General features: G+C 38.7%; 2 protein-coding genes across 2 annotated transcripts; both read left to right on the top strand.

The window, feature by feature from the left end:
• The first annotated feature begins 487 nt into the window (after nucleotides 1-487).
• Nucleotides 488-10,425, top strand: dnajc15 (DnaJ (Hsp40) homolog, subfamily C, member 15). The gene is made up of 6 exons (XM_057853105.1): nucleotides 488-630; nucleotides 9,566-9,617; nucleotides 9,770-9,843; nucleotides 9,922-9,998; nucleotides 10,066-10,136; nucleotides 10,202-10,425. The coding sequence occupies exons 1-6, from the start codon at nucleotides 493-495 to the stop codon at nucleotides 10,270-10,272; spliced, it is 483 nt and encodes a 160-aa protein (XP_057709088.1). The 5' UTR covers nucleotides 488-492; the 3' UTR covers nucleotides 10,273-10,425.
• Nucleotides 10,426-15,445: 5,020 nt separating this feature from the next.
• On the top strand, nucleotides 15,446-27,305 carry LOC130927338 (ADP-ribosylation factor-like protein 4C). Its single transcript, XM_057853104.1, has 2 exons — nucleotides 15,446-15,946; nucleotides 23,190-27,305. The coding sequence occupies exons 1-2, from the start codon at nucleotides 15,635-15,637 to the stop codon at nucleotides 23,451-23,453; spliced, it is 576 nt and encodes a 191-aa protein (XP_057709087.1). The 5' UTR covers nucleotides 15,446-15,634; the 3' UTR covers nucleotides 23,454-27,305.
• The last annotated feature ends 475 nt before the right edge of the window (nucleotides 27,306-27,780 follow it).

The raw sequence follows: 27,780 nt of genomic DNA, 5'->3' as shown, positions 1-27,780 counted from the left end.
GATTACGTATTTTGATTTTAGTCATGAGGTCAGAGAGGTCATGTCCACACAGACACGCAAACACTAATGACACGATCATGCAATGACACAAAACCGCGCACATGCGAACACACGCTTTCTTGTTCATGTGAATTGAACTGCAAAATAAAATATGACAAAGGTTGTCACAGTCACATATTAAAAAATAAATTCCTAAATGCTTTGTAAAGTATCATAGGTTTCAAGTAGTCATGTAAAGCGAAATAACGTCCCCATCTTGCGGCTAAAATATGAACTACAGCATTGGGTGCATACTGAGATGCTAATGACGTATGTAGGGTAATTTCTCTCTAAATTTTATAAATATGTATGTGTGTGTGTATATGTAAAATGTGTGTAAGTGTTTTTTCCCATCAAATCAGCATGAGCAAATTTTACATTTTAGAGTGTAAAAAGTACGGAGTATTCACACTTTTACTTTGTAGGGCGTAAAGCGGAAGGTGCTCAGTGCGCATGCGCCGAACTTCCTTGACAAACATGGCGACTTCCGCAGGGAGCTTTTCTACGATGGACGGGGGCGAAATGATGCGATATGCAGAATATAGTACGAAAGCGAACTCCAGAAGTGACGCCGAGATCGATCGGCGGCTGGTGAGCGATTGTTGCACACGCTCGAGAACGTTCTGTTAAGGGTTTTGGTCTCAAAATAGACATTGGTTCATCACCTCGCTGACCGCTACTGGCTCGTACTTGAAATCAGCTGTTTACTCATGCTAATGACTGTTACATCAGAATGTACCTACGTTTACGCAAGAGTCATTAAATGGAAAAAGACATAAAGATGTCAGTTAAATAAAAGGTTTAAAGTATGTGCAACCATACAAGACAAATTTATTCACTTTAAATGGTTTTTTAAAAGGGTAAATGAAATCTAAAACTTGGCTTCTAGTCATTTCAGTCTTTTAGTCTTCATCATTTGGGCAAAATTACTTATGTCCTGGTCATAATTTTGCTTTTACGTTTTAGTCAGTAAAATATGAAGCTTTTAGTGTAGCTTTTTCTATAATTAAAGTAACACTAGGCAACTTAGCAACCTTTATAAAATATTTTCATAGCATTTGTGATGATATGTCAACTGACAACTAGTTGAATGACACCTCTTTAATATCTCAAGGGGCTCTGTATCGCTTTCACCGGCACTAATTTAACTTTGAGGAAGGTTGCAAGAACCCTGCCACCAAAAAAAAACTTTAAATTTGCTGACTGCTTTACGGCATACGCATACGTCCCTACCTCCTCTCCCCATTCATTATAAAAACAGAAGTAGATGCGTACGTTTTCGAGCAAATTCTGCAAAGATGGCAGAGCAACGAGAGACAGTTTTGTCTGAGGAGGGAAAAAAAGGGAGGCTACCAGGATATACAGAATAAACATTGGCCTGGCTTTCACTCGCTGGTGTGACCCCCCCACACCCCAACTGAACTTAGCCACACTAAGCCACAGGTTCCTAACTGTCCTATCCTATTGTTTAGCCACAACTGGATTCAGTACCTTTTTACTATTCATCCTTCACACAGCCACTGGAAACAGAAGTGTTGTTTAATCCATCTGCAGGCGACTGGGAGATTGATTTTTGATTGATTGATGATTTTACGACACTGCAGGTTTGCGCTGGTCCTCATGGGAAAGGCAGCGCTGGTCCTCATGGGAAACAGTCTACCTTAAGGCAAAACACTACTACTGTGTTTGTCCACTGGTCTAGCTAAAATTGACCTATCAATGAAAAGTTACATAGTGTTGCTTTAGATCAGGGGTGTCCAAACCTTTTGCAAAGGGGGCCAGATTTGGCGTGGTAAAAATGTGGGGGGCTGACCTTGGCTGACGTCCTTTACGTAGAACAATATATTTAAGCAAAAATTAGCAAGCCATTCAGTGTGTCACATTTGCTTTATTATTTTTTTAATGAATAATTTCAACAATCTCGCAACTAGCCTTTGCAGCGTTCTTTCGACTCTCGGGCTCTTGCGAAATACAACTGCTATAAAATCAAACTAGCTTCAAGTTGCTTCAATTTCTCACTGCGTATCTTCCCTGTAATCGTACATGTCAGCGTGTCATGTTTGGTAATATCGCCTCATTGAAATCTTTAAAAACAGCGACTGTCTCTTTCCAAATGAGGCAAGACACAGTTGTTGCGTATTTTAGTGAAGAAATAGTCCAATTTCCATCTATCCTTGAAGCGTCGGCCGTCACAGTCAACTTTTTTTTGTTGATTGTCGCCATTTTAGAAAATTGGAAGTAGAGGGTCACACAGAGTAATGTTGCTTAGCCCTTAAATACCTGTAACATGAAGCAATTATCAGAGAATCCCAAAATTTGAAAAATAAGGTCCTAATGAAACCTTTTTTTCAAATTTATGAACAGAAAAGTCTAAATGAATATGTGTAATAAGCGCTCTAATGTCTATAACCCATGCTAAATCATGTTTTTTTTCTCATGAAACCTGCAGATGCATGTGTTGACTTGCATCCATAATTTTTTTTTTTCAAAACGAAATGTCAAAATTCTAAATTAGTCTGAAAATCATGAAATTTTAGGTGTATCAAATGTGATACATTTGGCAATAAAGAGTTAAAGTGCTGCTGCTTTTTAGTGGGTAAATGAGGAGCAGCATTTCGTGTGTAAGCTACTTCATATGCTGGTTGCAGTACTGCTGACCAATTAAGTCTGTGTGCGAGCCAGATGTTATTGATTTTATGACAGAGGCTGGGGGCCGGATGAAATTTGACCACGGGCCGCATTTGGCCCCCGGGCCGGACTTTGGACATGTCTGCTTTAGATAAAGGTTTCCACATGTCACGTGACCAAATGCAGGCAGGATGCATGTGAAATAGGCAGAAAAAGCCATGCATTGTGTACATCTGACAGAAATCACTTAGTAAAGGTGTGTAGAGTAGCCAAAAAATTGACTCAAGTAAGAAGTAGCGTTACTTCTAAATAATACTACTCAAGTAAAAGTAGTCATCCAAAAATGTACTCAAGTACAAGTGAAAAAGTATTTGTTGAAAAGAATACTCAAGTAATGAGAAAAATTGTGAGTAGCTGCTTACAATGTCTAATTTTTCTTTAAACTAACGTTATATTTTTTGTTTTAGCACCTCTTTAAATGAACTGTTATTATTATACTGTACTATGACCTATTACATGACCATATTAGGACAAAAAGATGACACAGAACCATCAAATTCAGACGAGAACCAACTATGAATAAACACCTGTCATAAAAGCATGAGTGCCCTCTAGTGGAGAAAAAACATTGTTACCTCTGCTTGTTATAATGGAGTCATGTGGTGGTTGTTGCCGTCTCATTTAAAGAGCATCCGACACGAGAAAAAAAGTCTTAAATGGCATTATTATGTGAATTAGAATCATATTTTGAGTCGATTCGACTATATACAACAATTTAGCAAAGCACAGATGACGAGAAATTAGTCTTTTAATCTTCCGGTTAGCCACGCTTACCATTGTAGGGCTTTAGCGTCCCCAACAGGTGGATGACGTCAGCGGTAGACTGGGCTCATCGGTTTTACTATTCAGCCCATTGAGGGGGAATTATTCAGAACGAGGAAAATGCGACGAAGAGAGCCGCAAAATGTCATTGTTTCAGTCTCTCTACTCCAATATTTTTACAGGATATTCTTTTTATCCAAGTATTTTTCCCAAAAAGCTATATAAATATGGAGGTAGATTTGTGTCTTTATTATTCAATCAAATAAAAAGTTGCTTCAATCAAAATATATATTTTCAATCGAAGAAAACGTCACTTCAATCCAAAAAAAAATGTGTTTGAATGCAAAAATAAATTTGAAACTCAAAAAAATATATTTGAAAACTATTTTTCTTTGATTGAATTTTATTTTTTTGATTAAAGTCAAGTTTTTTTTGATTGAAACACCCATTTTTGATTGAAGTCATGTAATTTTGCGTTTGGACCACATTTTGGCTTGGACATTTGTGTCTTTATTATTCAATCAAAAAATAAATTGCTTCAAACAAAAAAACATATATTTTCAAAAGAAAAATCACTTCAATCCAATTTTTTTTTAAAAATCAATCGTAGAAAAAAAGGTTTGAATGTGAAAAAATATTTGAGACTCAGAAATTCGCATTTGAACACTTTATTTTTCATTCAAACTGTTTTCTTTGATTGAAGCAATCCTTTTTGTGTTTGAGCCATATTAGGGGTAGGACATTTGTGTCAAAATCATTCAATCGTAATAAAAGTTGCTTTAATCAAAAAAACTATTTTTAATCAAAGAAAAAAATCATTTGCAAAAACTTTTTTTTTTGTTTTTTTAAATATATTTTTTATTTGAAATATATATTTTTTTTATTGAAGTGTCACTTTTTTTGAAAAGCAAAAAGTTTTAAACTTTTTTTTTTCAAAGTGGAAAAAGTTTTGAACACACTTTTTTTTTTTTGAAGTGGAAAAAGTTTAGAAGGCACTTTTTTTCGATTGAATCATTTTGACACAAAGATTCAACTTCAACGCTAGTTCCGGTGTGTTTGATTGGCAGGTGGCTACGCCAATGACATAAAAGTATGAAGCAAGCATAATGGCCACCAGGGCTCCATCCAGCCATCGGAGTCTGTTGGAGTCCAAGCCGAATATAGGGCACCGGTACGGGCGTGTGACATCGGCATTTCACCGGAGTACCCGCAACGGTACGGTGCCCTGTCGTGGCACACTGGTCGGACCCCGATATCACCCCCCAGGCGCGGAGGCCGGCTGTCGAGTGGACGGCCCGCGAATGACACGGCACTCATTCAAAGCTGAAGCGATGGGGCTGCCGGCGTGGACGCCGGCAACTCGCCGGTAGTCCACTCGCTTGCTGAGCAGGCTAGTGTCGGGCCACTCGCCGACCACTCCTGTACCGGCGCGTCGCGGACACTCCGGTTGGAACCAATTGCCAACCGTCACGTCAGGGCAGCGGGTGAAGTTCGCCGTGTTAAATCACATTAAGCAACAGGGCACTGTACTCCGGTGAAATGCCGATGTCACACGCCCGCACCGGTGCCCTATATTCGGCTTAGACTCCAAGAGACTCCGATGGCTGGATGGAGCCCTGGTGGCCATTATGCTTGCTTCATACTTTTATGTCATTGGCGTAGCCATCTGCCAATCAAACACACCGGAACTAGCGTTGAAGTTGAATCTTTGTGTCAAAATGATTCAATCGAAAAAAAAGTGCCTTCAAAACTTTTTCCACTTCAAAAAAAAAAAAAGTGTTCAAAACTTTTTCCACTTTGAAAAAAAAAAAGTTTAAAACTTTTTGCTTTTCAAAAAAAGTGACACTTCAATAAAAAAATATATATATATATTTCAAATAAAATATATATATATATATTAAAAAAAAAACATTTTTGCAAATGATTTTTTTCTTTGATTAAAAATAGTTTTTTGATTAAAGCAACTTTTATTACGATAGAATGATTTTGACACAAATGTCCTACCCCTAATATGGCTCAAACACAAAAAGGATTGCTTCAATCAAAGAAAACAGTTTGAATGAAAAATAAAGTGTTCAAATGCGAATTTCTGAGTCTCAAATATTTTTTGACTAGGGCTGTCAAACGATTAAAATTTTTAATCGCGTTAATTACAGCTTAAAAATTAATTAATCGTAATTAATCGCAATTAATCGCAATTCAAACCACCATAAAATATGCCATATTTTTCTGTAAATTATATATATTCTGTAAAATAAATTGTTGGAATGGAAAGATAAGACACAAGATGGATATATACAGTGGGGAGAACAAGTATTTCCCATTGGCAGTGTATCAAATACTTGTTCTCCCCACTGTACATTCAACATACGGTACATAAGGACTGTAGTGGGCATTTTACTCTACTGTCATTTAAATCTGTCTATGCTGTCCTTACTCCGAAGCGTCTACTTTTTCCAAAGCTAGACAGCTAGTGAACGACGCCTTAATAATCAGACTTCTTCCTTTTTCATCTGATTTATTAATAAAATAGCCTCAAACCATTGTCCTCTTTAGACCGTCATAAAACTACAACAAAAAAAAAAGTACACAAGCATTGCATTAGCAACAACGTTAGCTTAGCACGCTATACAGGTTCACTAAACATAAACAAAAAGCGTCTCAAACAAAAAATACAACATTTCGCCTACTAACATTATATGTACATTCTTTACAACAACCATACTTACGGACAAATCTTGTCCAAGGATCATATAAGTAGAGCTGTCCCGACTAGTCGACGTAGTCGACGTCATCGATGACGTAAATCCGTCGACGAGCACAACATGCCGTCGACGGTTAATGAAGGGTTAAAAAAATATATGCGTGGAAAGTTAGAATGTCGGATGCTCTGTTTGCAAGCAGGGAAAGCGGCACAAAGCCAAAAAAAGCGCACCAGAGTGTCCAAAACACTGACTTATTTCAAAGAAACAAAGGAGAGTACACTCTTCTGTCCTGTCTCTTCAGTGCCAAGCTTGGCTGCACGTCGGCCGTGAATAAACACCTCAAGCACCTTCACGCAGTTTGTAAGGTTTTTTTTTTTTTTTTTTCATTTTTTGTACACCAGAGGGTGCTGTCGCCTTACTAAATAATAATGTTTCATTGACAATGGGCCTATAAGTGCTATTAGTATTGTTCTTAATGCTAATTGAAAGGTTTATTTCATGTTATGGTTTATTTTATGGTATAGAAAATTATATAAGGTTAAAAGGTCATAAATATATACAGTATATACAGTGATTGCACTCAAGGGAGAGATTGTCAATGATGAGGTAATAAGGTAAAGGCAATTCATATAGGCAATTCATTGATATATAAATAAGGTTTAAAAGGAAAAAGGTGAAAAGTTTTTGTTAATTTCTAATTGTGTGGCTTTATTTGTGTGCGCCGTAGCTCTTACGGTGTGTTTACATCAAGGATGGAATAAAAGTTGTAAACCATCAGTTTAAGAGACCATCTTTTCAATCGGGATGCTACACTAGCTAATTCTATCAGCATTTGAACTCATTGTTTATTTGTGATTTATTATTGTTATTTACGTGTTTATTTGTACTTTAATAAATGATTTGAGTGTTCCAATATGTTTTTTTTAAATTGATAAGCGTCAACAAAAATTTCATTGCTAAATTAGTTTTTAAAAAAATAAATAAATAATTAATTATTAGATTAGTCGACTAATCGTAAAAATAGTCGGCTGACTAATCGGGAGAAAATTAGTCGTTTGGGACAGCCCTACATATAAGCACATTATTACAACGTAGGCGTCAGCCCGAGACGTCGTGCAGCCATATGAACTGGCAAGAAAAAAAACTAAACCATGTCGCAAAGCGACCACAAGAGTTCGCTGTTGTGCTGCAGCACAAAAAGCCTTGCTGTAAAATTTACCAAAAGGCAGAATACTGTCCGAGCGGGACATGTGCGTTAATTGCGTCAAATATTTTAACGTGATTAATTTAAAAAATTAATTACCGCGCGTTAACGCGATAATTTTGACAGCCCTAATTTTTTCACATTCAAACCTTTTTTTCTACGATTGATTTTTTAAAAAATTTTGATTGAAGTGATTTTTCTTTTGAAAATATATATTTTTTTGTTTGAAGCAATTTATTTTTTGATTGAATAATGAAGACACAAATGTCCTAGCCAAAATGTGGTCCAAACGCAAAATTACATGACTTCAATCAAAAATGGTGTTTCAATAAAAAAAAACTTGACTTTAATCAAAAAATAAAATTCAATCAAAGAAAAATAGTTTTCAAATATATTTTTTTGAGTTTCAAATTTATTTTTTATTTCAAACACATTTTTTTTTGATTGAAGTGACGTTTTCTTCGACTGAAAATATATATTTTGATTGAAGCAACTTTTTATTTGATCGAAGCAACTTTTTTTTTGATTGAATAATCAAGACACAAATCTACCTCCATACATAAATGGCTTGAGAAGGACCAGTCAGCCCGTCGAGGGGGAACTATTCACAACGAGGAAAACCCGACGAAGAGAGCGGCAAAATGTCATTGTTTCTTTCTCTTTACTTCAATATTTTTACAGGATATTCTTTTTATCCAAGTATTTTCCCCAATTGCTAAATAAATGGCATGGTCATGACAAATAACAGTCTTTTGCTGAATGGAATATGAAATAATAAAAATGCATTTATTCAGGACGACATGGCAAAATTACTCCATAATGGTCAAAACTGTCGACTTCACCTTTACTGGCGCACCTCCTGAACGATATTTTATGACACCTAAATCGGACATATGTCATTTCCCTTCCCCGGCTTCGGAGAATGTAAACAAAAACCAGAAGGCGTGACAGCTAGCCGACATGCTAACCCGAACCAAGTGATGTTTCAAAGTCTTCGAAGCGGAAAATCACACATAACTAGCCTGGATTATTTGACATGACGACCTGGTTGTCGATTGTCTTCGCGGATCGGCAAACCGCCCGGCGGAGAGCAATTTACAGTTCGTTCCCCGGAGGAGAGTGGCTGCAGTTGTTGTGCAGCTAACGTGCTGCTGCTAATGAGCATTAGGAGAGCTTTTTACATGCCTATCAATGATCAAACGTAAGTAGTCCTTCATTTAAAGGAAGTTTGTAGTGTTTACTTTGTAATCGCTGTATTCGTATTTGACATAATACAAAACAAGATGTTTACTCACTTCCTTGTAAGTCCAATGGTCCCACAGTAAATATCCACGGTGAATGGGAACCTTTTGAAACTCCAAAAAGGCGCATACGCCTCTCCCTCATACAGAATGATTTTTCTGCAGCCGTTTGGCTGGCGTGATGTGAAAAATAAACGTATTAATCTGCAAAATCAGCTGAATCCTTCATCCTCATACACAACAGTACACACAGTACAGCGTGAAGAGGACGTCTTCTACCGTACACGTCACAGCGCCCTCCTCCTCAATGCAAGACCGAAGCCGGAAGTCACTCATTTTCATGGCGCGGGATTCAAAAAACTAAATAAAAATAGCGATCGCTTCCACACACATCCAAGCGGCCCATATCATTCAGGGGCATAAAATACCGCGTGTATTATGAAATAAACATGCTTTTTCGTGTCACATGCACTTTAAACTGAAATTGTAGGCATCTCTGGCAAAAATAGTCACTATGTAGAAAGAGGAAAAATGTAACGACTCTAGTGTAGCCCAAAGCTGCAAAGTATGAGGATTGTGTCTTCTTCACAAATTTACTCAAGTATTTACAGTATAGTACATTGCGTGGTAAAACTACTCTAAGAACTACATTGTTTTTTGTCAAAAAGTTACTCAAGTAAATTTAACAGAGTAAATGTAACGCATTAATGGCCACCTGTGGCATTAAGCATATTCGCGTCGTCTCGTCCTGTAAGACGTGAGTTGGCAAACATCTTGTTTTAGTCATTCAGAATGTGTTCAGCTCGTTAACGTTCCGTCATTCTCAAAAAACAAAAAGTTTTGCCAATGAAATAGATTCGTTACCATCATTGTTAACGAAAACAACACTGATCTTTAAGTGTAAATAATGTTTCTTATGTCAACAGGGCGGCACGCTGATTGCTGTCGGTCTTGGAGTGGCTGCTGCAGGTTTTGCTGGTATGACTTAAAAAAAAAAAAAAAAAAAGTCTATTTAATGACTTCAAAAATGTAGAGCTGTTCCAAAAAAAAACTAAATACAATATCAGCTTTAATAAAACCCACTTTCTGCTTGTATCTGTTTTTTTTTCTGCATTGCACTGGTGTATCAGGTCGCTACGCCTTCCAGCTGTGGAAGCCCCTCGGCCAGATGTTCACAGAAACGGTCCGAAAGATGCCGACGTCGGTGAGTTAAGCTTAAACTCGCCGCTCGTTTTCAAAATAAACACAGTTTCTTTGATCACCCTCTCACATCCAACCCCAGGCATTCTCATCATACTACAAAGGAGGTTTTGAGCAGAAGATGTCCAAGCGGGAAGCCAGTCTCGTTCTGGGCATTAGGTAACACCGCCACAAATGGATTTTCATGCTCAATAAATGTCTAATTGATTGTTGTGTGCGATTTCAGTCCGGTGAGTACAAAGGCCAAAGTACGCGAGGCCCACCGGAGGATCATGGTCCTCAACCATCCTGATAAAGGTGAGCAACCCTTTGTCGAATGTTTTTCGACGATGAAAAAAGCTCAATGTGATGTTTTCTCACAGGCGGTTCGCCATATCTCGCCGCCAAAATCAACGAGGCTAAAGACCTTCTGGAAAAAGAAATAAGGCGGTGACCACCATTTATTCTTATCATCCCCTGCCCATTCCTGACTGGTCCGTATGGACACCCTTCTACTATGCCTTGATTAATTCCATTTACAAATATTTATTGAATTTTTCTGTGAAGGTGCTGCTCAAACTAACTCATTAAAAAAACAAAAATCAAATAGTTTACTGTCATATCCCATGTATAATATGGAAAATTACCCTTCAAGGACATGTCTTTGGTTACTTGGTATCAATGCTGCGAAAATGAAGTATTATATGCATAGTCATTTGCTGGATTGGGATTACTTGTGTTTAGAGAGATTTTTTTGTGGAAATAGCTCTCTTAGCTTGCTAACAGTTTCAAAGGCTGTCAACACTGGCAATTCAATTTGACAAGTGAACAAGAGGATGATGATGTTTCAAATGATTAGTTTAAATAAATGTCAAATATGTTAATAAAAGTATTTGATTTTATATCATTTTACATTTGTATTCCCGTTAGTATTCAGGCAAACGACCACAATGCTCATGTGAATATAAAGTATGTGTTAAATTGGCACTGGTGCATTTTGTCAGGACAAATTCTCTTGGTAGAGAAAGAGCAGGACTTTGTGAAAGTTACGCGAGTTAAACATGACGTGAGGCTCAACTTTGATGAAGGTTTGGAAATGATTGTTTTTAGAAATAAACCAGATATTCTTTGATTTTTAAATTGAATTTTTTATTTATGTAAAAAAAAAAAATAAATAAGGGAAAAACAATATCTTTTCATATTTTTTTAATAAGCAAAAATAAAACATTTTTCAATGTACAGGTAAATATGGGCGAAAAACTGCGGTATACTAATCCACCGCTGGAGGACGCCAGAGGCTCAATAGAAAGAGCAGACCTGTTTAAAAAGTGGCAAATTCTCAACTACATTCCTTTTTTTGGTCTGTCAAAATTTACGTAAAATTTTATTTTACATATTGTAATTTTTTGGGAGGCATTTAAAAAAATATTAAATCTTAAAGCAATGTTTGGTTTTTTTGCCCCCCCCCCCGCCCCCCCCCCCATTTTTCAAGCCACCGCTGGAGAACGCCAAAGAGTAAAATGAAATCAGATCTGATAAATAGTGTCTAGTTCTCATCTGATAGGGTTTCAAATTAATAATGTAATTCGTACAGCACTTTAAGAACAGCAGTTCAAATGTGAAAAATAGTGAACACTGAAGGGAATTTAAATCACATTATTTTAGTGCACATTTTCCCACCCAGGTCTAAAAGTCATAGGTCTCGCATGCGTCAACCTCCTTTTTTTGTCATTTGGGATGCTTCCTAACTTTGTCTCCAAATTCAATCTATGTGATGTATCTCAATACAACATGGTGGTAAAGGCAATACCTCAGGCTGTTATTGCAATGGCTGCTAACTTGAGTCAACACAACGCGCATCCTTGCTTGCCTACACTCATGGGGAACCATTTTATATTTGAGATATATTTAATTGTCAATTATTTCCAGTCACTTCTTCCCGATAGATCCAAAGTTTTCAGATTTCCAATTGCACCAAAAGCAAAAGAAATTACTTTAAAATCATGAATGGCATTTAACCCTCTGCGGAATGTTTACATACTGTGGGGCAAATAAGTATTTAGTCAACCACCAATTGTGCAAGTTCTCCTACTTGAAAAGATTAGAGAGGCCTGTAATTGTCAACATGGGTAAACCTCAGCCATGAGCGACAGAATGTGGGGAAAAAACAGAAAATCACATTGTTTGATTTTTAAAGAATTTATTTCCAAATTAGAGTGGAAAATAAGTATTTGGTCACCTACAAACAAGATTTCTGGCTGTTAAAGAGGTGTAACTTCTTCTAACGAGGTCTAACGAGGCCTAACAAGGCTCCACTTGTTACCTGTATTAATGGCACCTGTTTTAACTCATTATCGGTATAAAAGACACCTGTCCACAAACTCAATCAGTCATACTCTAAACTCCAATATGGCCAAGACCAAAGAGCTGTCGAAGGACACCAAAGACAAAATTGTAGACCTGCACCAGGCTGGGAAGACTGAATCTGCAATAGGTAAAACGCTTGGTATAAAGAAATCAACTGTGGGAGTAATAATTAGAAAATGGAAGTCGGCAGGCAAGTTCGGTAACCACTGCGCCAATAAGCTCAAGCCCCCATTTGTAACCCGAGTCTGTTCTGTGCCGCCCCGCGTTCCGCTCCCACCTCTGACTAGGCTGGGACGCGAACCCGCGCACCGCGACAATTCTGGTCGGCAGGAAAGTTCGGTAACCACTGCGCCAATAAGCTCGAGCCAACGGCGCAGCCGCTAGCGTCCTTACATGAAGGAATCGGCGGGGAGGTTTCCACGTGCTACAACGGTTACACTTTCTGTGTACCCGTTACACTCTCCCCCCGAAACCTTCGCAGTCGGCAGGCAAGTTCGGTAACCACTGCGCCAATAAGCTCGAGCCAACGGCGCAGCCGCTAGCGTCCTTACATGAAGGAATCGGCGGGGAGGTTTCTGTGTACCCGTTACACTCTCCCCCCGAAACGTTCGCTGCCGATCCCGGACGAGCCCCCATTTGTAACCCGAGTTTGTTCTGTGCCGCCCCGCGTTCCGCTCCCACCTCTGACTAGGCTGGGACGCGAACCTGCGCGCCGCGACAATTCTAGTTGGCAGGCAAGTTCGGTAACCACTGCGCCAATAAGCTCGAGCCAACGGCGCAGCCGCTAGCGTCCTTACATGAAGGAATCGGCGGGGAGGTTTCCACGTGCTACAACGGATACACTTTCTGTGTACCCGTTACACTCTCCCCCCGAAACCTTCGCTGCCGATCCCGGACGAGCCCCCATTTGTAACCCGAGTCTGTTCTGTGCCGCCCCTACTTATAATCTCGATCTGGGGCTCCATGCAAGATCTCACCCCGTGGCGTCAAAATGATAACAAGAACGGTGAGCAAAAATCCCAGAACCACACGGGGGGACCTAGTGAATGACCTACAGAGAGCTGGGACCACAGTAACAAAGGCGCCTGTTTTAACTCAGTATCTGTATAAAAGACACCTGTCCACAACTTCAGTCAGTCACACTCCAAACTCCACTATGGCCAAGACCAAAGATTTGTCGAAGGACACCAGAGACAAAATTGTAGACCTGCACCAGGCTGGGGAGACTGAATCGCCAATAGGTAAAACGCTTGGTGTGAAGAAATCAACTGTGGGAGCAATTATTAGAAAATGGAAGACATACATGACCCCTGATAATCTCCCTCGATCTGGGGCTCCATGCAACCCCGTGGCGTCAAAATGATAACAAGAACGGTGAGCAAAAATCCCAGAACCACACGGGGGGACCTAGTGAATGACCTACAGAGAGCTGGGACCACTGTAACAAAGGCTACTATCAGTAACACAATGCGCCGCCAGGGACTCAAATCCTGCACTGCCAGACGTGTCCCCCTGCTGAAGAAAGTACACGTCCAAGCCCGTCTGCGGTTCGCTAGAGAGCATTTGGATGATCCAGAAGAGGACTGGGAGAATGTGTTATGGTCAGATGAAACCAAAATAGAACTTTTTGGTAGAAACACAGGTTCTCGTGTTCGGAGGAGAAAGAATACTGAATTGCATCCGAAGAACACCATACCCACTGTGAAGCATGGGGGTGGAAACATCATGCAACTGGGCTGTTTTTCTGCGAAGGGACCAGGACGACTGATCTGTGTAAAGGAAAGAATGAATGGGGCCATGTATCGAGAGATTTTGAGTGAAATATTGTTAAGAATTTTTTTCTAGGTGAACTTTTTTCTGAATTACTGTTGTTTGTTATGTATGTTTATATGTATGTCTGTATGTATGTTTATTGTTCAAAAAATAAATTATGCGAGTGAATAATTTTCGTTTTTTTTTTTTTTTTTTTTTAATTAACTAACCATTAGACATCAATTAATGATTCTAAGCTAAAAATGACAGTCATTTCGAAAAATGAAAACTTTTTTTTTTGTTTTGTTTTAAGGTCGGGCTCTTAATGCGCCATGAAACTGCTACGGCAGCATTTAGACATATTGTTCTATCAAACACAACAGTTCTTTTGGCTTGAAATTAGATCGGCATCCCGATCGATCGGGTCCGATCACGTCATTTTCAAAGTTTTGGAATCGGCAAAAAAATATCGGCCATGCCTTTTTTTAATATATATATATATATTTTAATTGAATCGTTTTCTAATTGTATTTAACGTTACAGACATAATATGTTACACTCATCCAGAGTCTTTAATTTAGGCTTAAGGTAGGGTTATCAGATTTATCCCGATAACGATGGTAATTAATTTTTTAAGAAATGTTTCACGTTAAAATATTTAATGCAATTAATGCATGCGCTGCACGACCCACTCACGCATTATCGCGCTCAATCTGTAATGGCGCCATTTTACCTATATAGAGAGATAAAAGGCAGCGTTAAATGAGTAGAGTGAATTTTGGCAGCCTTTGGAGCCTTTTTTTAATTGGTTAAAGCCTTACAATCCCTCTCCCTTCGATTAGAAATATCATAGGAAGCAATGTGGGGAAGCATGGTAGCAATTGATCTTTTTCTTAACACCTTGTGTTATTTCCCAACGCAGAGAAGATATATCAATTGGTAGCACTACACACAGTCATGGTTCCACTTCCCATCATGCATTTGGGCATGGCCACAGTATCATTTACTGCAAGCTCAACAAATACACTAGATGGCAATATTTAGTCACAATATACAAAGTCACATGTCTTTCTATCGGTGGATCCCTCTCACAGAAAGAATGTTAATAATGTAAATCCCATCTTGAGGATTTATTGTCATAATAAGCAAATGCAGTACTTATGTACTGTATGTTGAATGTATATATTCGTCCGAGTTTTATTCATTTTTTTCTTAATGCATTGCCAAAATGTATACGATCGGGAAAAATTATTTTTTTTTTTTAATTGAATCGGGAGCAAAAAAAAAAAGCAATCGGATCGGAAAATATCAGGATCGGCAGATACTCAAACTAAAACGATCGGGATCGGATAGGGAGCAAAAAAAAAACAATCAGAACAACCCTACTTGAAATACAGCAGTTTATTTTAAAGAGGGTTGCAGTTTTAATCACGGTTTTTCTGTACATTTATTGTTTTCTGTTATTTCTTGCGCGTTTGTTGTTCAATGTTTCAATGATTTTAAACCACTGATTGTCATAACTTTTTTTTTTTTTTTTAATGGGCTGCTTCCTGTTTTTTTGTGACCATGTGATCTGCTCACTCGCTAATTGGCTCTCGCCCTGCCTGCTTTCGGAGTTCGTAGTCACTGCTGGTCACTCACGCGAGTTGTAGGGGAGAGCGGGACAGCCACCTGGGATCCCCGAGGAGAAACCCGTGATGGGGGGTGTCGCGTCCAGCAACCTGCATGTCGTCATGCTCGGCCTGGACTCAGCCGGAAAGACGACAGTGCTGTACCGCCTCAAACTCAACGAGTTCGTCAACACGGTGCCCACCATCGGCTTCAACGCTGAGAGGTTGCGGTTGCCCGTCGGCGGAAGCGGCGTCACGTTCCACGTGTGGGACGTCGGCGGCCAGGAGAAGCTACGGCCCCTCTGGAGGTCCTACAGCCGCGCCGCAGACGGCCTCGTCTACGTCGTCGACTCGGTGGATGCCGAGCGACTGGAGGAGGCTCGGGCCGAGCTGCATAAGGTCAGCCGGGGGCAGACGCTGTCTTGGGGGGGGGGGGACACAAACCAGAGGGTCATGTGTCTAATGTGGTTGGATTTAGCAGCAAATATATATTTTATTGCGTTTTGTGGCTCTGACTATTTTTGGTCATTAAGAAAAACCTAAATATTAACCATTTAAAAAAAACAAAACAATTCTTTTGTTATTTTAACGACTATAAATACATTTATAAATTAAAATCAAATTAATGAAATTAAAATGAACCCAGAAATACACACTGGTTACGGCTCCAAGTAACACTGGCAGTTATTTTTCGCAATATCTATCTCATGGCATGCCATTGACGTCCAATGCATTTCAACTGGGAAGACTGGCTGTGAATGCTAATGTTTCAGTGCCCATTGATGGCGCAAGACCTCCAATCCATGGCAGCCATTGAGTTAAATAAATGCCCTGAAAGTTTTTCATTTTTTCTTCAAATCATAATTCTCGCATGAAAGTGTTAAATTGTAACATTATCGCAAGGGCGTAGGTTTTCATAGGGACGGTAGGGGCATAACACTACCGACTTTTCAGGATGCCCAAATTGTCCCCACCAACTTTTAAGCAACCTTATTTGCAGTATATAATGACTTCAGTTTTATAGGTCATTTAGATTATCTTCCCATAGGTTGTAAGTATAGAATTGGCCCGACAATTATTAAGTGAATTACATTCATTACGTTCAAACTTACATTGACCCCTTTTCACTTGTTGAATGTGCCAGTCCATTTTTTCCTCTCAAATGCTTGTTTGATTGGCTGATGACTTGACCCCCCCTCCCCCCATACAAACGCAATCAAAGCCCCTCACCTAATACATGCCGCCCCCTTTGAAGACGAAGAATATTCGTTTTTTTCTGCCAGCAGCAGCCATTGTAAGTTGTGTAAAAAGACGTCACCGTTGTGGAAGTTCGGAACACACCACTAATTTTGCTACTGAAAGTCCGGCCTGCATCAGAGTAAGCATAACATTAATCTGTGTGAATTTCCCAAACTCGAGTAGGAAGCTGCTTGAGAGAGAGTTATCTTCCTGTGTGTGTGTTTTTTCTACTGCTAACCTTAATTAAACAGTGAGAAATGTAGCGAACCGAGGTTAACCCCCTTCTCCCCAATTTTCATTTTTATTTTATTTATGTGGTCTTAAAGCAGCCCATATAAGCTTTCATTTTTGTTGGGTTTGGCTGTGCTTGTGGACAAAAGCAGTAACTTTTACCTGAAGGCATTGATCATTTAGCATATCAATTAATTAGATTCATATTTCTGAGAAATGTAGCTCTGACCCTCAGTTCAACCAGTCTTTTTGGTCTTATTAATAGTCTTATTAAACTCCCGTCCCCAGCAAAAAGTGTACATGCAGGTTATGCTGTTATATCGTCTCTACCAATACTGAGACCAAACCTACGCCCTTGTTAATGGTTATTTTGGGGAAGTTGTGTCAGGTTATTTTGGTAATTTTTATGATGCTCATGGTAAATACAATCCTTTCCTGTTATGGTGTTTTTTGTGAACAAATACACTCACAAATGTTTAGTCAGAGCTGGGTAGAGTATCCAAAAATTTTACTTAAATAAGAGTATCGTTAATTCTAAATAATATTACTTAAGTAAAAGTAACAGAAGTCATCCAAAATTTTACTTAAGTACAAGTAAAAAAGTATTTGTTGAAAAGAATACTCATGTAGTAACATTGTGATTAACTGCATACAACCATGGCTGATTTAAAGAAAAAAAATGTATTTTTTTTGCAGCACAACTTCATCTTTATGAACTGTAATTATTATACTATACGTAATCTATTACATGACCATATTAGGACAAAAAGATGGCACAAAAAAATCATCAAATTCAGGCTAGAACAACACAGCACAAGTGCCCTCTAGTGGAGAAAAACATCATTACTTATGAATGGTACAATGGAGTCATGTGGTAATTGCTGCAATGTCTTAATTATAGTCAGGGGTGAAAGTGGGCCAGAACGGTCAGGAACGCAGTTCCGGTATAAGATTCAGGGTAGGAACTAAAGATACACGGTCGCCGATAATTATCGGCCGATAATGGCAATTATGACGTCACACAGATAATCCAGATAATAAAAAAATTCAACCGGTAATGCAATCCGATAATTATATACTTGATTTAGCCTCCAAATGTGCACAACCGAAGAATTCAGCACGCCGCCTCCTCAACCCCTCCCCTCTCTAAAGCCCCTGAGGGAGGAGGGGTTGAGGAGGCGGAGTTACACGACAAGAAATAGTTGAATATTATGGCGGCTGTAACTAAAAAAACGACGCTCTCGCCATCTGCGAAACATGTACCGCAGAAGTTCCACGAGGCCGAAAGAAAGTGTCCTCATTCAAAACCACTAACCCAGCATCCATTTAAAACTGCATCACAAAGATTTTTGGAACGAATACGAGCCTGCTGCTAGCGGGAATGCTAAAGCTATTGTAAACACAAAGTTAAACTACGGCGCTTGTGACGATACAGAGTCGGGTTGTTTGGGAAAGCAGCCCGTGGCGGGTGGTAAACTCGCATCTAAGGCTAAACACCGGCACGACTGGAGACCGATAGTCAGCAAGTAGCCGTCTTCCGACGGAGCCCGCCGCTCTGGCCAGTCCGGCAGGCCACTGCCGACTGGCCAGAGGCGAGGCGGGCAGAGCCCGGCTCCCCGGCTCAAGGACCTCCGGCGAACACCCCGGTTTCTTGAGCGTTCCCTCACGGCGTGAGCAGAGCCAGACCCCGAATGCGCCGCGGCGAACCGGCCGGTGCGGGCGGATTATCCGGTACGAACGTAGCCGCCGCCGCCGAGATGAGACCCGATTTTTTTTTTACCGAAATGACCCGAGAGCCAAAGCCCTGGATAAAAAAATAATGCAGTTTATACGACCACCATTCTTCATGAAAAACATGCCAATCACATTTTAAACACGTACATTTGGAAAAGTGATGTCCAGTAAGCAATCTTGTCATGACGGCACAGTGGTTAGATGATAATTTAAACATGGAGAAAACGAAGTCAGCAAGTCAATAATGCATTCAGTATGTAAAATGACGAGCGGTCAGATGACTTTGTAACGCTGCCTTTATTTTCGGTTTAACAAAACTCAGGCACAAAACAACACGCACGGAGATGCGAGCTCCAGCTCCATCCAAATAGTACTGCCGTGTATCAGTTTAGCTGCTGTAAAGCAAATGTCGTGAGTGCCGCAAATGTAAACAAAGCGCTGCAGAATGGGTACATGACATCTCGCTCTTTTTAGTTAATCATTTTCACAGTGTGCAGCAAAGCATATAACATTAGCAATCACTTTTCAAATTAAATTAACTTATTTGTCTGCTCAATTACAGTCACAGTAGATAATCAAAACTTATTGGCACTTATTAACACTAATCAATTTAAATATGCACATTCCTGTTGTAATGAAATAACAATAATATTCTGTAGCCACAAATATTATTCAAAATATTTTCTTCTTCCAAGTTTTTTTTTTTTTTTTTTTTTTTTTTTTTTTTTTTTTTTTTTTTTTTAGGATTAAGTATAATAATTTATTGCTTAAAATAAGGCTGTTAAGATTATTTTCAGCTCGCTATTTTTCTTCTAAGAAATCTGAGAGACATACACTTGAAGCGCTGGCAGATAATTTCACTTATTTCCAATAGATTTACATTTAAAACTGACTAGTTTTAAGGATGTGTGTTTTGCAGTGTATTAAAGTGCCTGTGACACGAAAAAGCATGTTTATTTCATAATACACGCGGTATTTTATGCCCCTGAATGATATGGGCCGCTTGGATGTGTGTGGAAGCGATCGCTATTTTTATTTAGTTTTTTGAATCCCGCGCCATGAAAATGAGTGACTTCCGGCTTCGGTCTTGCATTGAGGAGGAGGGCGCTGTGACGTGTACGGTAGAAGACGTCCTCTTCACGCTACAGTGTACTGTTGTGTATGAGGACGAAGGATTCAGCTGATTTTGCGGATTAATATGTTTATTTTTCGCATCACGCCAGCCAAACGGCTGCAGAAAAATCATTCTGTATGAGGGAGAGGCGTATGCGCCTTTTTGGAGTATCAAAAGGTTCCCATTCACCGTGGATATTTACTGTGGGACCATTGGACTTACGAGGAAGTGAGTAAACATCTTGTTTTGTATTATGTCAAATACGAATACAGCGATTACAAAGTAAACAATACAAACTTCCTTTAAATGAAGGACTACTTACGTTTGATCATTGATAGGCATGTAAAAAGCTCTCCTAATGCTCATTAGCAGCAGCACGTTAGCTGCACAACAACTCCAGCCACCCTCCTCCGGTGAAGGAACTGTAAATTGCTCTCCGCCGGGTGGTTTGCCGATCCGCGAAGACAATCGACAACCCAGTCGTCATGTCAAATAATCCAGGATAGTTATGTGTGATTTTCCGCTTCGAAGACTTTGAAACATCACTCGGTTCGGGTTAGCATGTCGGCTAGCTGTCACGCCTTCTGGTTTGTTTACATTCTCCGAAGCCGGGGAAGGGAAATGACATATGTCCGATTTAGGTGTCATAAAATATCGTTCGGGAGGTGCGACAGTGAAGGTGAAGTCGACAGTTTTGACCATTATGGAGTAATTTTGCCATGTCGTCCTGAATAAATGCATTTTTATTATTTCATATTCCATTCAGCACAAGATGAATGTCATGACCATGCCATTTATTTAGCAATTGGGGAAAATACTTGGATAAAAAGAATATCCTGTAAAAATATTGAAGTAAAGAGACAGAAACAATGACATTTTGCCGCTCTCTTCGTCGCGTTTTCCTCATTGTGAATAGTTCCCCCTCGACGGGCTGACTGGTCCTTCTCAAGCCATTTATATAGCTATTGGGGAAAAATACTTGGATAAAAAGAATATCCTGTAAAAATACTGGAATAGAGAGACTGAAACAATGACATTTTGCGTCTCTCTTCGTCGCATTTTCCTCGTTCTGAATAATTCCCCCTCAATGGGCTGAAAAGTAAAACCGATGAGCCCAGTCTACCGCTGACGTCATCCACCTGTTGGGGACGCTAAAGCCCTATAATGGTAGGCGTGGCTAACTGGCAGATTAAAAGACTAATTTCTCGTCATCTGTGCTTTGCTAAATTGTTGTATATAGTCGAATCGTCTCAAAATATGATTCTAATTCACATAATAATGCCATTTAAGACTTTTTTTTCTCGTGTCATATGCTCTTTAATGTTATATATGTTAGGAATGGCTTACTTTTAAAGGCATTTTTGTGCAACTTAGGTATTTACTCTGTAAATAATTGTTGCCAAAAGTTTACCATTACACAATGTCAGACAATTTGTCATTATTTAGATGTTGGAATTGACAACTTGTTCATATTTTATGTTGAAAAAAAGAGCAATAAATTATATTTTTGCACAGTAATATTTTCTTTTTTGTATACAATAAAATTTTACATGAATCTTTTAATAGAATTATCGGCTTGACATTATCGGTTATCGGTTGGAATGAGGAGGAAATTATCGGTTATCGTTATCGGTTGAAAAATGTATTATCGTGCATCACTAGTAGGAATGCAGTTCCGGTATAAGATTCAGGGCCTGAATGCTGTTCCGGTACACGGTGCAGTGCTTTGATTCCAAAAATATGATGGCAACTGTCAAAACGCTATGTAAAAAAAAATGCTAAGCTGACACAAATGCATATCGTCTCCAAGAAGAAAACAATTTACCTACCAACGTCAGATTTACATACAAAAGTGTTGACAACAAGCATAATAAAGTGCTTGTGTAGCTTAATCTGTTTCCACCGATATTTAATATTTATTTTATTCCACGGACGGCATGGAGATTTCCCCAGCTGCTGCACTTATCAGAGTCTGACGATGATGAGTCACGTCAATGTGCGAATGCACGCAACAAAGGAAAACGCCTAGACTCATTTATCCGTTCAGTTGGCTGACATACTGACATGTGATCAGCAGAGATAGTTAGCTCTGATTGGTTCAAATGTGCATGTTTTCTGGAACAGAAAAAAAAGTTTGTTGAATTGATGGGACATAAAAAGGCCAATGCAACAGAAAATCGATTAAATCTTTAAGAGCAAGCAAAGAGTTAAGGAGGCTTATTTATCATATTTGGTTTTATTTGCTCTGATAGGGACGTTCAGAACATCTTAGCTGTCAATGTGCACGTTGGACAAACATTTATGTTTGGCTACTTATTCATTTCCTTATGATTTAAAAACGTAAATGTTTGCGCGATCTTCAAAATATATTCCATTTCACTCTGCATAATATAAGTCATTTGTACTTATTTTTCTGAATGTATGTTACTTATCTTTTTATTATTTAAAAAAAAAAAAAAAAAGACTGCAAAAGTAAATGTTTACATTAACTTCAATTTTAATATGCATCCTATGTTCTTAAGTAGTTAAAATTGAGATTTGGCATTTAGTATGTCAGGAAATGAGGAAAAGTAAAAATTAGGAGATGGAGGTTAGCATTATTGCTGTTTTTGTTCTTTTATTTTGCAAATCATTGAAAAAATACAATTTCAGTTTTTGTATGTGTTATAGAAATAACTATGCCAAAACAGTTTTCTTTGCATTTCAGTAGTTTTAGGAGGTTTAAAAAAAAAAAAAAAAAAGGAAAATAAATAGATAAATAAAATTTCTGGCTCCGTGGCGGCCTTCACGTCGGGGAGTTCCGGCAAGAAATTCTAGCCACTTTCACCCCTGATTATAGCCACAGTCGTCATCTCTGGCAGAAATAAAGTCAATCTGTTCTGTAGTATGAAAAAGGAAAATGTAAGCACTCCAGTGTAGCCCAAAGTAGTGGAGTAAGAGTATTGTTTGTTCTTCACAAATCTACTCAAGTACAAGTAAAAAGTATTGTGTGATAAAACTAATCTAAGAAGTAAATTTTTCTACAGTGCATATATTTTTTGTTACAAAATGTAGCTTTTTCAGTTCATGTCTTTATGTGAACAATTTTATGAGACTCTTGGGGTAAATTGCAACATTTATGTGTCAAAAGTCAACTTTCGGTGATTAACTCTGGTGCCATTGATGGCAACAATGTCTGTAATGTTAAGCTATCAAATAATTGTAAATGCTATGTACTGTACTTAAGTGATTGTATTAACTCGATAGAAGGCCCTTGAATTGAATCGATATTGTATTGCCAAGAACACTCCTGATTTGTAACTTGGGGTCTTTTCACGCCATCAGGTGACGCGTCTGTCGGAGAATCTCGGCGCCCCGCTTCTGGTCATCGCCAACAAGCAGGACCTACCTCGCTCGCTGCCGGTGGAGGCCATTGAGCGTGGACTAGCACTAGGCGAGCTGGCGCCCACCACATGCTACCACGTGCAGCCCGCCTGCGCCATTATCGGCGAGGGGCTGCGCGAAGGCATGGACAAACTCATGCGCATGATTCACGACAGGCGCAAAAGTCTCGGTGTTGGCAAAAAGCCGCGGCATAACGGCAGGTGAACTTTAATGTCACTTTAGTGAGAGTTCGCGAAAGTGTCTGGAGACCATTCAGCTCATCAAAAAGCTGTTGAGTTTTGATTGGTCGTCAAAAAGGACAACTTTGTGGTTTTGATTTCCTGTAGGAAATAATAGATATGATCTGTTCCAAGATCAAACTGTGCTTATTGTGAAACCTTTTTGTTTCATAAACCCTCGATGCCTGAATTTACATACTGTGGAACTCTTTCACTGCCATTGACAACGATAGACGTCCAATCCATTTTTACTGGGAGGGCTGACAGCGATCTTTTAATCCTAACCCTAGTCAAACTGAATTGGACGTCTGTCACAGTCAATGAGTTCACAGAAGTACATCTCAAAATATTAAAAAAAGAAAATTGACAATACAGCTTAATACTTGAAATAATAAAAGATTTTTTGAAAAAAGTTCATTGGAAAATTAATTAAATATAAAAGATGATAAAATTATACATTTTAAAACAATTTTGGGGAAAAATTATGATCAATAAAAATGAAAAAAATATTAATTCCTAATTTTTTAATTTATGATTTTATATTTTCTATGTTCACTATTATTTTTATAATTTTCTTTTTATGATATTTGGGGGGTTAAGGATTTTCTCATTTTCAGCTGTATTTTTCACTTTAATTTTCTATATTTAGTATGTTTTCATGAATACTACTTTTATGTATTCCTCCAATGCTTTGTGTATTAAATGTAAATTCAGACATCAAGTAGTTAATGTACATGAACACTTTAAGTCACAGGTCTCAAACCGGTCCTCAAAGGGCCGCAGTGGGTACTGGATTTCATTCCAACCAAACGAGAACAATCCCTTTTCACCAATCTGGTGTCTAACAAGTGTAATCAGTTAATTGCAGTCAGGTGCTGCTTACTTCAGCAGAAACCTCATTGGTTGAACTGTCTGTTTTGGATCTGTTGGAACAAAGACCAGGACCCACTGCGGCCCTTTGTGGAATCGGTTTGAGACCCCTGCTTTAAGTCATCTTCAAACAATGACTAAGCAATAAAACAATAATAGTTTGAAACTACTACCTAAACTTGTTTTCTTGAGCATATGCGAGACAAAACATGTCTACATACGTGTCACCATAGATTGTGTGTGTGCATGCGTGTGTGTGTGCGTGCGCTTGTTTCACATTAGTGTGATGAATGTGTCGCCCAGCTGCTGCTGTTTAGATGGAGTGAGAACATGTCTGAATGGAGACACCCACCAAGCCTCTCATGTGCACACACACAGATAGAACAAAAACCCTATTGAGTAAGAAAAGGAAGGTGTTTTTCTTTTTTTTTTTACTTTTTACTGCACAGGTGTCAAACTAAAGGCCCAGGGGCCAGATGCGGCCCGCCATGTCATTTTGTGTGGCCTGAGAAAGTAAATCATCTGCATCGAACTTTGCCAAAATGAAATTGAAATGAAATATGTAGTCATCAATAAAAAAGGGAGGGCTACAGAAATCAAGAGATTTACCTCTAAATTTGAAAATATAATGTGAAAAATGTGATAGTGTATCACAAAAGTGAGTACACCCCTCCTATTTCTGCCGATATTTAAGTATATGTTTTCATGGGACAACACTGACAAAATGGCACTTTGACCCGATGAAAAGTAGTCTGTTTGCAGCTTATATAATCGAATTTATTTATTTTCCCCTCAAAATGACTCGAAATATAGCCATTAATATCTAAACCCCTGGCAACAAAACTGAGTGCACCCCATAAAAACTACGTACATCCCTAAATGTCCAAATTGAGTACTGCTTGTTATTTTCCCTCCAAAATGTCATGTGACTCGTTACAGGAGTGCTGTCAGCATTGCTGCAGAGATTGAAGAGGTGGGGGGTCGGTGTCAAACCATACACCACTCTCTACATCAAACTGGTGTGCATGGCTGTCACCCCAGGTGGAAGCCTCTTCTGAAGACGGTACACAAGAAAGCCAGCTAACAGTTTGCTGAAGACATGTCAACAAAGCACATAGATTACTGGAACCATGTCCTATGGTCTGATGAGACGGGCGGGCTTTCTTGTGTACCGTCTTCAGAAGAGGCTTTCTCCTGGGGTGTCATGTTGCAAGGTCCAATTTCCCTTCAGTTTTAATTTTTTTCACAGATGATCTCACATGTTTCTCAAGCACCTTCTGATACACGATAGAATTCATGATGGATTCTATGAATGTGAGCTGGCCAGGTCCTGCTGCAGTAAAGCATCCCCAAACCATGACATTTCCACCTCCATGCTTCATAGTTGGTATGAGGTTCTTTTACTGCAATACTGTATTGGGTTTGCGCGAAACATGTTCTCTGTTCTGTTGTCTAAATAATTCAATTTTAGATTTATCCCGTCCAAATAACATTTTTCCAGAAGTCGTGGTCTTTGTCTATAGTCACTCTGTCAAACTTCAGTCTTGCCTTCATGTTCTTCTTGGAGAGCAAAGGTTTCCTCCTTGCGCACCTCCCATGAAGGTTAAACTTGTGAAGTCTCTTTCTGATTGTAGAGGCATGCACTTTCACATCAACAGTAGCAAGAGCCTGCTGTAGGTCTCATGATGACATGTGAGGGTTTTTGGAGACTTATTTTAGCATCTTGCGGTCTGCCCTTGGGGTGAACTTGCTTAGACGGCCAGACCTGGGCATGTTAGCAGTTGTTTTGAATGTCCTCCACGTGTAGATTTTTTTTTTTTTTTTTTTACGGAAAGTGGAATGGCTGATTTAAATTTTTTTTTAGATCTTTTGAAATCCCTTAACAGACTTTTTGAAGGCTTTAGAAAGCTCCTTTGATCTCACAATGGTGTTTTCTCTCAGTTCAACAATCAGGGGCACACCAAACTAAATGTGAGGTTTAAATAAGGCAAACCTCTTTCAAAACACTGGGTAATGATGTTCTAATCATGTGCACCTGATGTGATACACCTGTGTGTGATTTTAGCCATTTTAAGTGGGATTGAATGTGGGGGTGTCTTAATTTATTCCTTAACAGAAATTGCTTTTATTTAAAATTTCATTTTACAGAGTTATTTAAAAAAAAAAAAAAAAAAATTCCCAGTTTTGTTTAGTTCTATTACTTGAATCTCTCACGATTGTTAAAATTGATATTAAATATCCATATGACCAAATATGTTAGAAGACACACAGGCTTAAACAGGGTGTCCTAATTTTTTTTTTCACATGACTATATGTATATATATATCATTAAAAAATATGTTTTTGCCCTTTTATTTAAAAAAAAAAAAAAAAAATGCAAATAAAGAAAAAAAAAACAATCTCATGATATTTGCTACTAACTCACTGCCTTTGACTGTAATAGATGTCCAATCATGTAGCGTCCAATCACCTTTCTGTGAAATTAAATTAGTTTATCACCAGTAGATGTCCAATCCATTTGAGGTTGGAGGGTCGGCGGCTAATGAGCAAACGTAAATTTTCTGCCACCCTCCCACTTCAAATGGATTGGACATATTTGTGCTGTGTTCAAAAAGAGGATATTGACAATTATTAAGTCATCAGTATATAAAAAAAATGACTATTGAAATATTTTTTTCCATTTTATTTAAAAAACAATTCAATAAAAAATATGTCCAAGCGAATATTTGTTATTGAACTTAAAAGAGACTCCCTAGTAGACGTCCAATGAACGAATGTTCATGTGTTTTTATTTGACTTTGATTTGGTAATTAGAGATTTTTTTTCTCATGAGATTGCATTGGTACGGATATCTATCGCTATAAATGGCAGCCAATGAGTTAAGAGGCTAAAAAAAGAACTTGACAATGTCTCTATAAAACTATTAATTCAGTATCACCCCTTTTTTATTAAGTAAAAAAAGTAAGTAGGCAAAAATGTATTTTGAAGACAATTTCGTTTGAGTTAAAGTGACATACACGAAGCAAAAAACGCTGGTTGAGTGCAGTGTAGCTGAAGCCAGTGTGTGTGTGTCTGTGTGTGTGGGGGGGGGTTACGGGGTCAGAGGTTAAAACGTGCTTGGCTAGGGAAGGTCCCGAGGGGGCAGAAAATGCAAGCTTCCTTGATGTATAGGCGGGAAATGTTTCAGCAGGATGGGAATACACACAACGCATGAACATGTCTTGCAAAATGTGAAAACAAATTCAGAAAGTGATCCTTTTTCTAGGATTTTTTTTTTTTTTTTTTTTTTTTACAATGTAGTGTTGGGGCCAAAGAGGGGGAAAAATTGGGACTAGGACAATTAAGTCAGCCTATTAGTAGATTAAAGTGGTAATGTTACAAGAAAAAAGTCATACTTTGTAATACTACGAGGCTAAAGTTACAAACTTATGGGACGTCATAAT

This window comes from Corythoichthys intestinalis, chromosome 12 (genome assembly GCF_030265065.1).
Source record: "Corythoichthys intestinalis isolate RoL2023-P3 chromosome 12, ASM3026506v1, whole genome shotgun sequence".
NCBI lineage: Eukaryota > Metazoa > Chordata > Actinopteri > Syngnathiformes > Syngnathidae > Corythoichthys > Corythoichthys intestinalis.
Note: the sequence above shows the minus strand (reverse complement) of the source record. Positions and strands in the feature narration are given on the sequence as shown.